This window comes from Mesoplodon bidens, assembly GCF_964165515.1.
Source record: "Mesoplodon bidens genome assembly, chromosome: 9".
NCBI classification, from domain to species: domain Eukaryota; kingdom Metazoa; phylum Chordata; class Mammalia; order Artiodactyla; family Ziphiidae; genus Mesoplodon; species Mesoplodon bidens.
The window spans coordinates 66,612,782-66,626,681 of NC_138166.1; the positions used below are offsets into that span (position 1 = coordinate 66,612,782).

General features: G+C 38.2%; 1 protein-coding gene across 7 annotated transcripts in view; it reads left to right on the forward strand.

Moving 5' to 3' along the window:
- The first annotated feature begins 210 nt into the window (after positions 1-210).
- The window catches only part of DNAJB9 (DnaJ heat shock protein family (Hsp40) member B9), a 403,125-nt gene continuing 389,435 nt past the window's right edge, over positions 211-13,900 (forward strand). For 5 of the 7 annotated variants that reach the window (XR_014016693.1, XR_014016694.1, XR_014016695.1 and 2 more), the window contains exons 1-3: positions 379-465; positions 1,983-2,209; positions 3,153-3,419. Coding sequence is in view for 3 of the 7 variants with exons in the window: in XM_081244578.1 (XP_081100704.1) it covers positions 1,993-2,209; positions 3,153-3,419 (484 nt within the window). In the remaining 4 variants the exon portion in view is untranslated. Of the gene's footprint in view, positions 466-1,982; positions 2,210-3,152; positions 8,202-13,900 lie in introns of those variants that run through there. The other 2 variants (XM_081244579.1, XM_081244577.1) reach the window with 2 other exon arrangements.

Consider the following 13,900-nt stretch of genomic DNA (forward strand, 5'->3'; position numbering starts at 1 on the left):
GATGCAGGCCGCCGGAGCCACCGCGCCTGCGCCAGGCTGGGCGGAACGCAAAGACGGTGCAACCCTCGACTCACTTCCGCTTCTGCCGGCTTCAGTACAGCCCTTTCGGGGGTGGGGGCCGGAAGTGACGCACAGGCCGAGCAGCAACAACAGTTTTCCACGTGCGCGTAGGGCGCCAGGGTCAGGTGGGGAGGCGGGAGCCAATAGGAAAGCGTTTCGTGTAGGTCTCCTCCTGAGGTGGTGGCGCGAGCAGCGGCCGGCCCGCCTGTGGGGAGCTGGCTGTGAGGGGAAGCGGCGGCGACGGCAGGAGTGTGAGGTCTGTGGACAGGCGGCAGTGGGTGCGCACCAGCTCCCGGAGGCCACGGAGGCCGGGGTTGGGGGGGCCGAGCCGCGCAGCCTTGTGGAAGTCAGCTGGTCAGCATCGCCGGCGCCTCCGCTCTCTGAAGGAGCAGCTGCAGCTGGAGGGTGCGAATGAGGGATGAGGCCGGGGTCTCCGGGAGGGGGTTTAGGCCTCGGTGTCCGCCACGGTCGCCGCTAGGGCTTCGGGCTGTCTCGTGTTCTTGAGGAAGAGAATAGGAGAAAGGAGATGGCCGAAGCACAGTGTAGTGCGTTTTTTTTTTTGGGGGGGGGTGTTGTGCCGCTGGCCTTCTCGGGTGTCGGGCAGCTCCTCCCAGGGCTGGACCCCGAGCCACGGACAACCGGACGGCGGCGCAAGGTCTGACAGGGCGAGTCCAGCCCAACCAGCCACTGGCTCTGGGAGTAAGGCCCAGGCTTGCCGTCCGCCGGCTCTCTTGGGAATGAGGAGTCAGTATAAAGCAACAGTCCGTCTTTTAGGAGAGTATGGTATATTCAACTTGAAACTGTGGAGTAAGGTTTATGAAACTGGGAAGATGCCTCCCTGTCAGTTTTAGACCCGCCCTTTGACTAGGGATCAGTCACAGTACGCGCATGGTTTCTGTTCTTTAAACCAGGAGTTCGTACTTCATCCTTGGTTCGCGTGACTGTGAGTAACTCTCTGGGAAGAAGTAATCTGCTAATTACGCTCCGAACAGGCTAACACGAGAGGAAAGCAGGCAGTTTGCACAAACCAGAGCGTCTTTAGTCCGCTGTGTTATGTCATCCTAGGTTCTTAAGGACTCCTGTGGTATGGTGTTCAACAAACAGGGTCGCTTGAATCCCAAGTCATTTAATCTGTACTCTCAAGAATTCTCAGTTGAATTCTAGGTTCAAACTTGTTTAAGGTTAGAGAAACATTTTAACGACTCCTGAGAAGTTAGAAAGAATTTACCTTATCTCAAGTAGAAACTACGAAAGTGCATTTTTCTGGCAGCCTTCGCAGAAATCTTAAATTCTATTAATTATGAGTTTTTAACAAAACTCATTTATCCATGCTTTTTTTGGTTAAATATTTGGGATATTACAGTTTTAAAAAAAAGAGATTACATTCTGTTGTGTTGCGTTATCAATATTATGTAATATTGAGATTCTCTGTGTGCAATCCTTGGCTCACCTTGCTTAAATGAAAACTGAAAGTTTCTTAGGGAGGGAAGATTACTGCTAATTTAGACATACTGGGCTGATTACCTTGGTAATGTACTTTTTTCCCATTAAGTTAAAGTTTTTTAAAAATCCCTTTAGAATATGAATTATAGAAGGGAAGATTGAGATATTGAGATCATTTTAAGCTATATTTTTGTAACTACTGTGTTTATGGCCAGAGTGTTAGTGGAAAGGCAAAACGAAGAAAGATTTTTCTTAATTTGGTTGAATTACATTTGCTCTCAAGACTACAACCAATTTAGGGGTAGTGCAGCCTGTATAAGTGAAATAACATGGAAATAGATACAAGATACACTATATATGCTTAACATTTTGATACTGCATTAGTATACTTTGAATCCTAAAAGCTCATTCAGTTTCTTTTAAAAGAAAAATCTTAAGTTTAGTTCCATGGATAATATTTATTTTCTTTTCTTCTTTAGGATATTAGAAATGGCTACTCCCCAGTCAGTTTTCATCTTTGCAATCTGCATTTTAATGATAACCGAATTAATTTTGGCCTCAAAAAGTTACTATGATATCTTAGGTGTGCCAAAGTCAGCATCAGAGCGCCAAATCAAGAAGGCCTTTCACAAGTTGGCCATGAAGTACCATCCTGATAAAAATAAGAGTCCTGATGCTGAAACAAAATTCAGAGAGATTGCAGAAGGTACGTAAATGACTATCTTCAAGGTCTCACAGGTATTAACTAGTAAAGGAGAATGATACCTAAGAAGTTTGTATGTATTTGAAGGTTTTGTGGAGGTGGGAGGGAGAGTGGGATCTATACATGAATATAGTGAGAGTGAGATTCTCAAGGCTATTTTCTTATAACATATTTTGATCCTAGATGTGTGGAAGTATATACTTTTATTGGCATTCAGATCTGAAAATGTTGAAAATGTATTATTTCACTCTTTTGTTATTTATAAAGTTGCTTATTGTTTCTATGTCAAAAGGAATTTTAGATACCCAAAACTTATGAATTAATTTAAGAAAGCTTTTATGAATTATGGAGATTAAATATAAAAATATTAAGCATAAAAAAATTAAATGGGCTCTAAAATGCCTTGTTTTTTTTTCTTCCTCACTTGGTCTACATCTCAAAGCCACATTTGTCTTTAAAGGAGAAGTATGAAACAAGTTTTGACTTAAGACTAATTCTAAAACATTGCATCTCCTGAGCATTTAGTAATTAATGGTGGGTGGAGGTAACTGAGTAGGGAGTTGGAGTTAAACATTTACTTCAACTAGTAAGTGAAAAATGTGAATTCCTCTGAATTTGCTCATTAACTTCTTTCATACAAGTGATGATTTTGCACAGATAATAAGAATAACTCTGAAATTGTTGCCCCCATATTTATTTGTATTAATAGTAGCACTTAACAAATATTTATTGGTTATTTACTAGAGGCAGGCATTGTGCTAACTGCTGATAGTATGCAGTGAATAAGACAAAGTATCTGCCTTTTGTGACTTCTAAATTTTCTCTTAAGTTAGTAGCATTTGGTTTTATTTGTGATGTGAAATACTTTCATAAAATAAATTTAAGAGGTTTGGGTATATGTAATTTTGATTACTTCCAGTTACTAAAATATTTTTATTTCTTTCAGCATATGAAACACTCTCAGATGCTAATAGGCGAAAAGAATATGATACACTTGGACATAGTGCTTTTACTAATGGTAAAGGACAAAGAGCTAGCGGAAGTCCTTTTGAGCAGTCATTTAACTTCAATTTTGATGACTTATTTAAAGACTTTGGTTTTTTTGGTCAAAACCAAAACACTCGGTCCAAGAAGCATTTTGAAAATCACTTCCAGGCACGCCAGGATGGTTCCAGTAGACAAAGGCACCATTTCCAGGAGTTTTCTTTTGGAGGTGGGTTGTTTGATGACATGTTTGAAGATATGGAGAAAATGTTTTCTTTTAGTGGTTTTGACACCACCACCAATCGACATACAGTACAGACTGAAAATAGCTTCCATGGATCTAGCAAGCACTGTAGGACTGTCACTCAACGAAAAGGAAATATGGTTACTACATACACTGACTGTTCAGGGCAGTAGTTTGTCCTTTTTCTGTTCTCTTTAAACCCAACTAGTTGACTCTCCTTCAATATCTTTGATGCAGAACCAATTTTTTGTGAACTATTTTGACAAGTGCATGATTTCACTTAACTTGATAATAGCTATCAAATATATTTAAATTGTTTTTGAGAAATTCCGCAACATTCAGTTAGTAGAGAAATAGCTAATTATTATTTTCCCTGATTAGGCAAGGTTCTTTAAGAAAAGATATTATAATTCTGCCTTGTCTTTTTTCTCTACCTGCCCTTGGGCTTATTAACATGACCAGTTTTATTACCAAGAAAAAAATGAGTTTGCCTGATAAATATTTAAAGGTTAAATTTTAAAAGTTATTGTAGATTTAAATTGTGTGAACTTGAATGATTTTTTTGCAGTGAAACCTTTGCTAATTTAAAATTGCATGCTCTGTAGCCTCTCTGACTTGGGTCACAAAATGTATGTGAAACTGTATAATTGAGTCGTTCAGCAAAGGATAGCAAGCAGTATCTTGGTTAATTTCCACTGAAATCTTCAGAAAGGTATGGTTTAATATTTACCAGAGAGCCATGCAGAAGAATTTGAGTAAAGGAAATGATTGCATTGCTCATAGTCATTTAGACTCTAAGTTGAAAACTTAACATTGTCCAGAGTTTGTTACGTGTTTGGTCCCTGGCTGATGATTTTGTAGTGTTGAAATCATAGCTATTTTACACATCTTTTCACATTTCTTTCTTAATTGTTGATGCTCTAGGTCTTAGTATGGATTTATGTATTCTTGTGTGTGTGTGTGGTTTTTCTTCTTTGCCCTCATCTTTAGAGATTGACTAATACCTCATTCTGTTTATAAAAACAGCCAGTAATTTCTGTGCAACCTTATTATGTGCAATATTTTTAAATCCTAAGAAATGTGTGCTTTTGTTTTCAGATAGACATTTCTTTAGTTCCGCACTTTTCCGTGTTATACTCCACATGAGTATTAATCCTATGGATACATATTAAAACTAGTAAATATCTCATACACCTTTGTGAGTGAGAGAAATATAATATTTACAATATGATGTTCTCTGTTGTCATTTTATTGTTAAAAGTTTATTCAGCAATTCTGGAGATAGGAAGGGTATATAAGCAATTGGGCTGCTTATACTGATCATAGACCATATTCTAGAAGTTACTTTTCACTAACCTGAAACCCTGAGGTGACCTTGTTAGATTGCCGTTTAGTAATTTCTCTTGCTTTTTTATCGTCCTCCAACCTCCTTCCCTCACAGATTTTGGTAGCTTGAAGATTTTGTTAATTATAATTGTGGTGTATTTGTTTGCTAGGAACAAGTATTCTTGCCCCTGTTGCTTTCCTCTTTAGGCCTGGTTGGGAAAAAGCAGACTTTGCATGAAGCTTTATTTGTTAGTGATCATCTTTAATTTGACATCTGTGAAGAAAATGAATTTATTCTATTATATTTATGTACCTTAATTATTTCCTGAAAGTTATACCCACTACTTTTGTTTGATAATGAGAAAATAGCCATACATTGTATTTTGGTCTGAGGATTATCTGTGGCCTATTAAACAGAACAAATGAGGCAAAAAAAAAAAAAGTTTTCAAATGACGAACTTCAAGGATTATTTTAATATTGTTAGCATCTGTACCCTTGACTATCTTTCTTGTTTCTCCCATTTTAAACATTTATTTGAACCCCTTCTTTTTTTTTAACCTCCCATTTGGCTGTTTGGCATACTTTTTGCAGGGAAAAATGTACCATGAATCATAACTCTTACGGCACAAACTAAATATAATGACGCTTAGGTAATCTACAGGTATGTGTGTGTGAGTAGTTAGTTATATAAGCAACTAGAAATTAGACCAGTAATCAACATGAAAGTTTCCTCAGTAATTAAAAATTTTTCTTCTTTATAGTTTATACAGGTTGAATGCACAAGGAGAATGGTAAACTCCTATAGTTATGAAATGACCAAGACAGTAGCTTAATCTACACTCCCTACACAAGAAATCTATAATTTTTTTTTCTTTGGCATAAAATAGTAATATTCATAACATGACTTAATCTTTTTCTTGAACTAATTTCTCTAATTCTTCAAGTTTTCTGGATTGAGTATGTCCTGCATTGGATGCTATAGTGCATGTGGTAGGCATGAAATTCTTTTGGTGCTCCAGTTGGTAGGTAGTTTTGTGCTCTAAATTTCAGGTCCAATTCTGAGATTAGTTCCATGAAAATTTAGGTTGCCCAAGGTCAATTAAGAAGTTGTACAATCCTGGAGTAGTTATTCTAATTTTTTGAAGAAAAAGCAAATAAAAACACACTAGAGGAAAATGAGTCTATTGCCAAACAATAAAGAAGAGATTGGTATCAGCAGTAGGTCTCTAAGGTTTTATATTTTTCATGTTAATGCTGGCATCTTTAGTTTCAGGTGACAGGTTGAATAAAATCAGTCATGATTGTTTCCCCTCTTGGTCCCAATGACAGAAAATATAATAATGAAGTTGTAAACATGCTGTAAAACAACATACAGAATTTTTGAGGCATGATGTAAAGGAAAAGGTATAAAGCAGAAGAAATTGAATTGAGAGGGAAATCAGAGAACCACAGTCAAGGTGTTCTGGAGAAGTTTTTAAGTCTCAGATTTTTAAGAGGGGTGGGGAAGGGGAAGCAAAGTGAAAGAATGGGCCAGAGTAGAACTTCATGGGGAACCCTTGCCCTTTTCTCTCCCCTTCAGGTCAACCGTTGACAGCTTTTTCTGCAGGTCAGGGACTTAGGATAACTTGAAGAAAGAGATTATCCCTGGGCAGGCTCCCCATTTGAGGGTATTGAGATGCCAGAAAAAGAGCAGAGGTGAAGTGGATTTTCACTTGGTGATGGAGTGGGTGCTGGTGAGTAATAGCAGCCCTCCACTCCCAGAGTAAATAAAGCCGTCTTACTTTGGCATGTGTAGGGAACAATAACTTCTGCGTGCTGACAACATACTCACCTGCAGTTGCCTGCAGGTTGAAATACCCTGACAACTTAAAGGAAACCATAGCTTCTATTCAAAAAGGAGCTTTAACACAGGCATACGTAACTGCTGAAGAAACTGCTTTTCTCATCTCTCTGTGCAAGTTGATGTAAGTCCTTCTTAAACACATAACAGATGCCCAAGGAATTCAGACATTTAAGGAAAATCAACAGTAAGTAAGAGAAACTCTAACATCCAACCCTGTATTTACTGACATGCATCAGTGAATCAGGTATAGGTCCTTATCTTACCTAACCTGCTTACACCAACGTTTCCTTCCATGTGGTGATGGTGTCAGACAGGATTAGATGAAACAGTATGAATCCACATTTAGTTTACATTTACATCAACCACAGCCAAAGTCAGTGGAAGATACAGCAGATGTGCAGTGTGTCTGTTCCCTATTGTTAAAAAACAAAATTCACATGAGTGAATTTTAAAAATCTTAACTGCCTTTATTCAACGACTCATGTGTTAGGCAGCTTTCCACCTAGCTGATAGAAAGGAGCGCTGAGGAACTAAACAACATGAAAGACTTACAGGCAGGAAGAAGCAGGACAAGGAAGTTATACCAGCAAAAAGTTGCCGCAAGGTCACTTTCCTTTAGGGGGTGGCAGGAGTCTGTCAGGCAGATTACGTCACTAGTGCCCATCAGGTAGTTCCTGATTGGGTTAAGATTCCATTTCTGGGAGAGCTGAAACAGTACTTAAGCCTTGGTTAGGTGTTGTGGGGCTTAGCATAAACAACTCCGTTTTGGGCCTGTTCTATTTTTCATGCTACCATGCAGGCCTTATTTTGACTATCTTCTGTGAAATTCAGATTCTTCCTCTTAGCTCAACTTTGCTACTCAAACCACTCTCCAACTTCTCTTCATTCCTTGCACTGTGGTTGAACTACCCAGTGAAGGGGAGCAGAATTTGCCACCCCAAAAATATGCCTCTTTGGCATAAGGATTATCTTACACTGATTATTGTAAACAAAAAAAATCATAAGAGAAGCTCAGAAAACCAAGTAAATGGTACCCTTCTATAAGAGACGTTTACATTTATAAGGAAATCTTCATTTTTAAGTGTGTCTCCCTCTCTGGACAAGGAAGAGGAGGATGACTAAATCTCTAGGAACTCTTAGCAGTGGGGAAGGCATGGGCTTAAATCAACACAACAACCATATCCTTGCTTACTGTGCTTTGCTTGAAAATCTCCCATAACTGCCCCCCACTCCAAACATCTTTTTCATCTTTTTGTGTCTTTCCGTAGGTGATGGCTTGGGCCATTCCTGAGTGTTACTCAGTTTTCCTGTCTATCTCCCATATATACAGGAGGTACACGTTATTAAACTTCTTTTTGTTTTTCTCTTGCTAATCTGTCTTTTATTACCTGGATGGGGGCGTTCCTCAGCAAAGAGGAGGACCCTCTAGGAGGGTAGAGGAAAAATAATTTTTACTCCTTTACACTAGATAATTTGCTATGCAATTTTATTTATTGTCATTGATAATGTATTGTAAGGAGTATGGGGTGCCGGTGCTTACATTCTCTTGAAAGGAGATTGGTAATAACCATAATAAAATAATTACTGTTGACTTAAATAGACTGCCAGTAATTTCTCCAGCAAAAATGGGTTTATTTGGGATCAACAAAGAGTTGCCATTCAGGGTCTGTAAACCATGGCAAACCACATCCAATTCTGGCAAACCACATCCAATTCCCCAGCAAAAATGGAGAGGAGAATTATTTCATAGAGGGGAAAAGGAAGCCGAGAGGGTTATAGTAAAGAGTCCATCCATAGCTTTTCATTGGCTGAGTTGTGACAGTCTCAGCCGACTTCTCGTCAGGAAAGAAAGGAAGTGTTTCTTCTTCCTGTTGGGCTCTGCTATGGTGGTAAGGTGTGAGAGCTCCCATTCTGGTCTACCCATTCTATTTAAATAATTGAGATTTCTGTTTATTCACTTTTTACTTTATTATGTAAGGTGATACACTCTACAAAAGAAAGGAAGTGTAATACAGGGGAAGGATATTGGCAGGGCAGGCAGGTCAAAAACGTGTTGCAATTTTCAACTGGATGGTCTGTGTAGGCTTCATTGAGAAGGTGAATTTGCAGGCTTGAGTTATTTGTATGGAAGATGGAAATGTGTGACAAGTTCTAGGAAAATCAAAGAAGCCAGTGTAGCTGGAGGTCAGTGACACAGGGGAGTAGTTGGAGATGAGTTTATAAAGATAGTGGGGTAGGGGGCAGGACAGATCATGTAGGGCTTTGTCAGCTTTTGTAAAGGGTTTGGCATTGGAATGTGATGTGATAGCTGAGTTTCGAGCAAATAAATGACTTTATCTTCTATACTGGCTGCTGTGTTGTTAATAGACTATAGAGGGGCAACAGTGGAACAGAGAGGCCAGTTAGTCTATTTCCCTATTCCAGGATGAGAAATTGGTGCAGCTCACACTCTACACCAGGAGAGTAGTGGTGGCAATGGTGGGAAGTGGTTGCCAGTAGGAATTGCTTACTGATTGGATATAGACATCAAAGAGGAGAAAAGGATGATTCCAAGTTTAGTGTTTATAGAGAACCAGAAGGATAGTTGCCATTAACTAAGATGGGGAAAGTTGCAAGAAGACATTTAAGAGGGAAGATGGGAAATTCAGTTTGGACATACCAACTTAGCGACAATGTGTAGAGGGTTGGAGATAGGCCTGGAATTTGGAGAGAGAGTGGAGCTGAAGATGTGTATTTTGGAATTGTCAAAATATAGGGAATATTTTAAACCATGAGTGTAAATGAAATCACCAAGGGAATATTTATAGATATAAAAAGAAACAATCCAAGAACTGAACCCTCAGGTGCTCTAAAATTAAAAGTACAAGGAGAAAATGAGGAACCCATAAAGGTATCTGAGAAGCAGCAGCCAATGAGTTAGGAGTTTTGTGTCTTGAGAGAAAGTGAAACAAAGTTTATCAAGAAGTAGAAAGTGGTCAACTTTGTAAAATGCTGCCACTGAGTCCAGTAAGAAGATGCCTGAGAAGTAGCCATTGTTCTTTCTAGCAATATAGAGCTCAGAAATGAACTTGACAAGACTAATTTTTATCAAGTGGTGGGGGTGTGCCTCATTGGAGCAGGTTTAGAGAGAATGGCAGCAAAACTAAGTGCTTTTAAAGGAATTTGGAAAAGAATTTATACTGAATATATTTTTGGACAGAATTTTTAACATGGATATTTTACTAGAGTTTGAATTTTGACTCCATACGTGAGTAGCAAATAGCTTGCTCTTCAGAATGAGGTTCTACAGGATGATAATAAATATGCTGTGGAAAAAAAATCATGTTCAAATAGATTTGTGAAATATAGATTAAGATTTGAATCTTGTTAAGTGTTTCTTTATAAGGGCGTTCAGTATTGTGATTTATAAGAAATATATGCTTGGCCATTTAGATGATCAGAATACATTTTTCATGTATACAGTTGACCCTCAAACAATGCAAGTTTGAACTACACAGGTCCACTTATACACAGATTTTTTTCAATAAATACTTAAAATTTATTTTAAGTACTACACAATCTGTTGTTGGTTGAATCTGTGGTTTTGGAACTGTGGATAAAACAGGCTGACTATGAAGTTATACTCAGATTTTCCACTGCATGAGGTCAGTGCCCCTAACACCCATGTTGTTGAAGGGTTAGTAACTTGGCCTTCATTCAGTTCCCAAAACCTTTGGAATTTTCCTGTGATGACAGCAAAGCAGTGTCTCTTGTTATGCTAACAATGTGACTTTTGGACCATACCTAAGGATGGGGGCTGGTTGCTAGAAGTGGGTAGAGGGTTAGAACTTTCAGTCCCACCCCTAGGCTTTTGGGAAGGGAGAGGAGCTGAAGATTGAATTGGTAACCAATGATTTAATCAATCCTGCCTCTGTAATGAAGCCTCTATAAAAACCAAAAAAAAAAAAAAAAAAGGAGAGGGTTTGGAGAGCTTCCAAATTGGTGAACACATGGAGATTAGGGAGAGTGGTGCACCTGGAGAGGTTGTGGAAACTTGGTGTCCTTTCCACATATCATGCTCTATGCACCCCTTCCGTTTGGCTGTTCTTAGTCATATCCTTTTATGATAAATCAGTAAGTAAAGTGTTTCTCTGAGTTCTGTGAGCCTCTCTAGGAAATTAATAGAATCCGAGGAAGGAGTCCGGGGAACCTCCGGACTCCGGCCAGTTGGTCAGAAGCACAGGTGACAATCTGGGCTTGCAGTTGACATCTGGAGTGAAAAATAGTCTTGTAGGACTGAGCCCTTAACCTGTGGGATCTGACCCTGTCTCCAGATAGTGTCAAAATTGAGTTGAATTGTAGCACACCCAGCTGGTGTTAGGAGCATTTCTTGGTGGTGTGGGGGGTAAACCTCCCCAAAACCTGTTGGAAATTTGGGTCCTTGAATACCCATTTATTGGGCTTCTCAGAGTTTTTAATAAGCTAACCTATATTGTGAATCTCCAGTAGAGATACTAAGTATGGTTTGGACCGTAGAATCATTTTTATTGAGTACCAAATCCAAGTGTGCCACTGCTAAAGTTTGGTGAATACTAAATAAATATAAAAAATAAATAAAACTAACTAAATAAATAAAGCTGAATAACAAATCATAATGAATTTTTAGAACATGTGCATGAACACGTATTAAATAGCACTTCAAGTAGAGCAAGGATGATAGCATATATTATGCTTGTGCTCCCATTCTCCCCCTCCCTTTCTCTTTCTCTCTCATCTGTTTGAATTAAATATGACCTGAAAAAGATTATCCATCAAACCCATTATGATTTTATTTAGTGTAGCTTACATTTCATCAACATGCTTTTCTTCTTTTGATCACCACTCTGAATAACATTGTTTTTTTCAGAACTATTTTATACCTGTAAAAGCCATCATCAAGCAAATTATGACAATACAATTTATGTAAATGAAAAGCTCCTTTATTATTCTTCCAAGAAAATAAAAACTAGTCATTATTGTTTCTATATTGTATTTTAAAAATAAGACGGTATTTGAGGACAGAAGAGTCAAAGTGGATAAAGAGCGAATGATTCTTACAGTCTCCTCTGTTTACTTTTGGACTAGTATTAGGAACCGGTGCTATCAAACAGGTTCTGACAGTGAGGAATGAAATAATTACGGGCACACACACACCCCCATACATATTTTGCTTCTTGAAATATTCTTTGGCTATGTCTGCAAAATAATGGGGTACATGGAAACAGATCAAAATACTAATATAAGTGAGTAGTTTGTCACAGTCTTTCAAGAATCATCCGTTCCTTTTTACTCTGCAAATATGCCTAAATTTAAAAAAATTACTGGTCTTATTCCTAATGTAAACTTTTACGGTAAACTTCTGGTGAGATGGTCTCATCTTGTGGGGGGACATAAAGCATCCTTTTCTCACCCAACCCCGACCACACCAAAAAATAAATTATGACAAAAGGGTGACAGGGAGGGAGAGAGAGAAGGAGAATGGAAGGGGAGGAGCCGAAGATACCAAGTCTAGAAAAGCAGTGTGTAGAGTTTTTTGGGGAAGAGTTGCAGAGAAGTGGGCAGTATTTGGTGGGGAAAGTGGAGTGAAAAGAAGTTTCCTACAAAGTAGCAAGAATTCGCTTCACAGACATGGGGAAAATAATAGCAGATGCTGAAGTGGAATGGAGTAGTGTCTCCAAAAATCTGAGGGAAAAATGCTTTTGAACTTTGTAACCAAATAAATATTAATAGAAGGTGAACCCAAAATAAAGACATTTTAGAAATGCAAGAACTCAAAGATTACCATCCACATACCCTTTTTGAAAAAAACTACTGGTTTTTTACTCTGAATTACAATGTACAAGAAGGGTTACAACATGGGAAACTAGACAGTGTGGCTGAGTGTATACCCTCATGAAGAAATAAAGCTAGAAAGAAATTGAGAACATACATTAGAATTTGACACTTGGGAATTTCTCATTTGGAAAACTGATATTGTTTCTATTATTACTCAATTTACAACGAACTTGTTTATATAATATTATAAATGTTTTTCAATCAATCTATAAAGAGTACACAAAAGTTAATTACATTTATTGGTTAATGATGTAAAATGTACCTCACATTGGGAAATAGAAGAAAAAAGGAGAGGAAAAGGCTTAGTGTACTAATTCTGTAATCTTTCATGGTAGGTGGTTGATTCTGTCTAAAGTTGATAAAGATCATGATTAGGTATATTATTTTCTATTTTAAATGACAACCACCAAAAGATCTGCTAATAGACACTGGTTACATGATAATTTCTGAGGAGTAGTACTGGGAGGTCAGGGAAGACTTACTTTGCATTTTATATCAACCTGTTGTGTTTGAATTGTTTGTGAATGCAATTTTTTCTACATTAGTATATTTTTAAAGAAAAAAAAAAGCTTGGTGTATCAGTTAGGATGCCTGCAACTAACAGAAAACCCCTAAATTAAATTTACTCAAGCAATACAAAGCTTATTCTCTTCTTTAACAAGGAGTCCAGAGGTCAGGCAGCTGCAGGAGTGGTATTTGCCAGGAATCTGGTTTTGCTTTTTCATAGCTGTCTAGGCTCTGATCTCTGTGTTGGCTTCATCCTGATGGCTGTTACGAGCCATGAAACCTTCTCTTGAATGCCCTCAAAAAAATTTTCCCTCCCATTTTATTGGCCAGAATTGTTCCATACTGTTACACGTTCACACCTAAACCAGTCGTTAACAAGGAGAATATGACCACCATGCTTGGTTTGGGCTAGTCAAGACCACCTGCTGGGGCTGTGGGTATTCTCCCCTACAACTCATGGTCTCCTGGAAAAGTATTGATACCTGGAGAAAAAGGTGCTTTATTAGAGAGGACTTAAGAGGATAAATGGGAAGGATGTATATATTACAAGCAGTTGAATATTTAAACTTAAAAAAAAGACCAGTGGTCTTGAATGTTTTTACTTCCTTTATAATTTATTCTTCACCATTAGATGTTTTTAAAGAGGATTGGGCTTTTCTCTTTGTACCCCCGAATGATAGCTGAGTTTTTGTTTCACTTAGGAACCAACCCCACCTTAAATATTGTAGAATCTTGGCATTGGTAGGTTTAATGTTTATGGTTTCAACTATTTGGGACAGACCCCAAAGTTCCATAATATAAGAATTCGTGATTTTTCTGGGGTATAAAATTGAATTCCATACCTTGCTAGTCTATCATTCAGGATATAGTCATTTAGGTAGTAAGTAGGCCTAGTCACCTATTCAGCATCTACATGTCAAAATATCTTTGAATAGT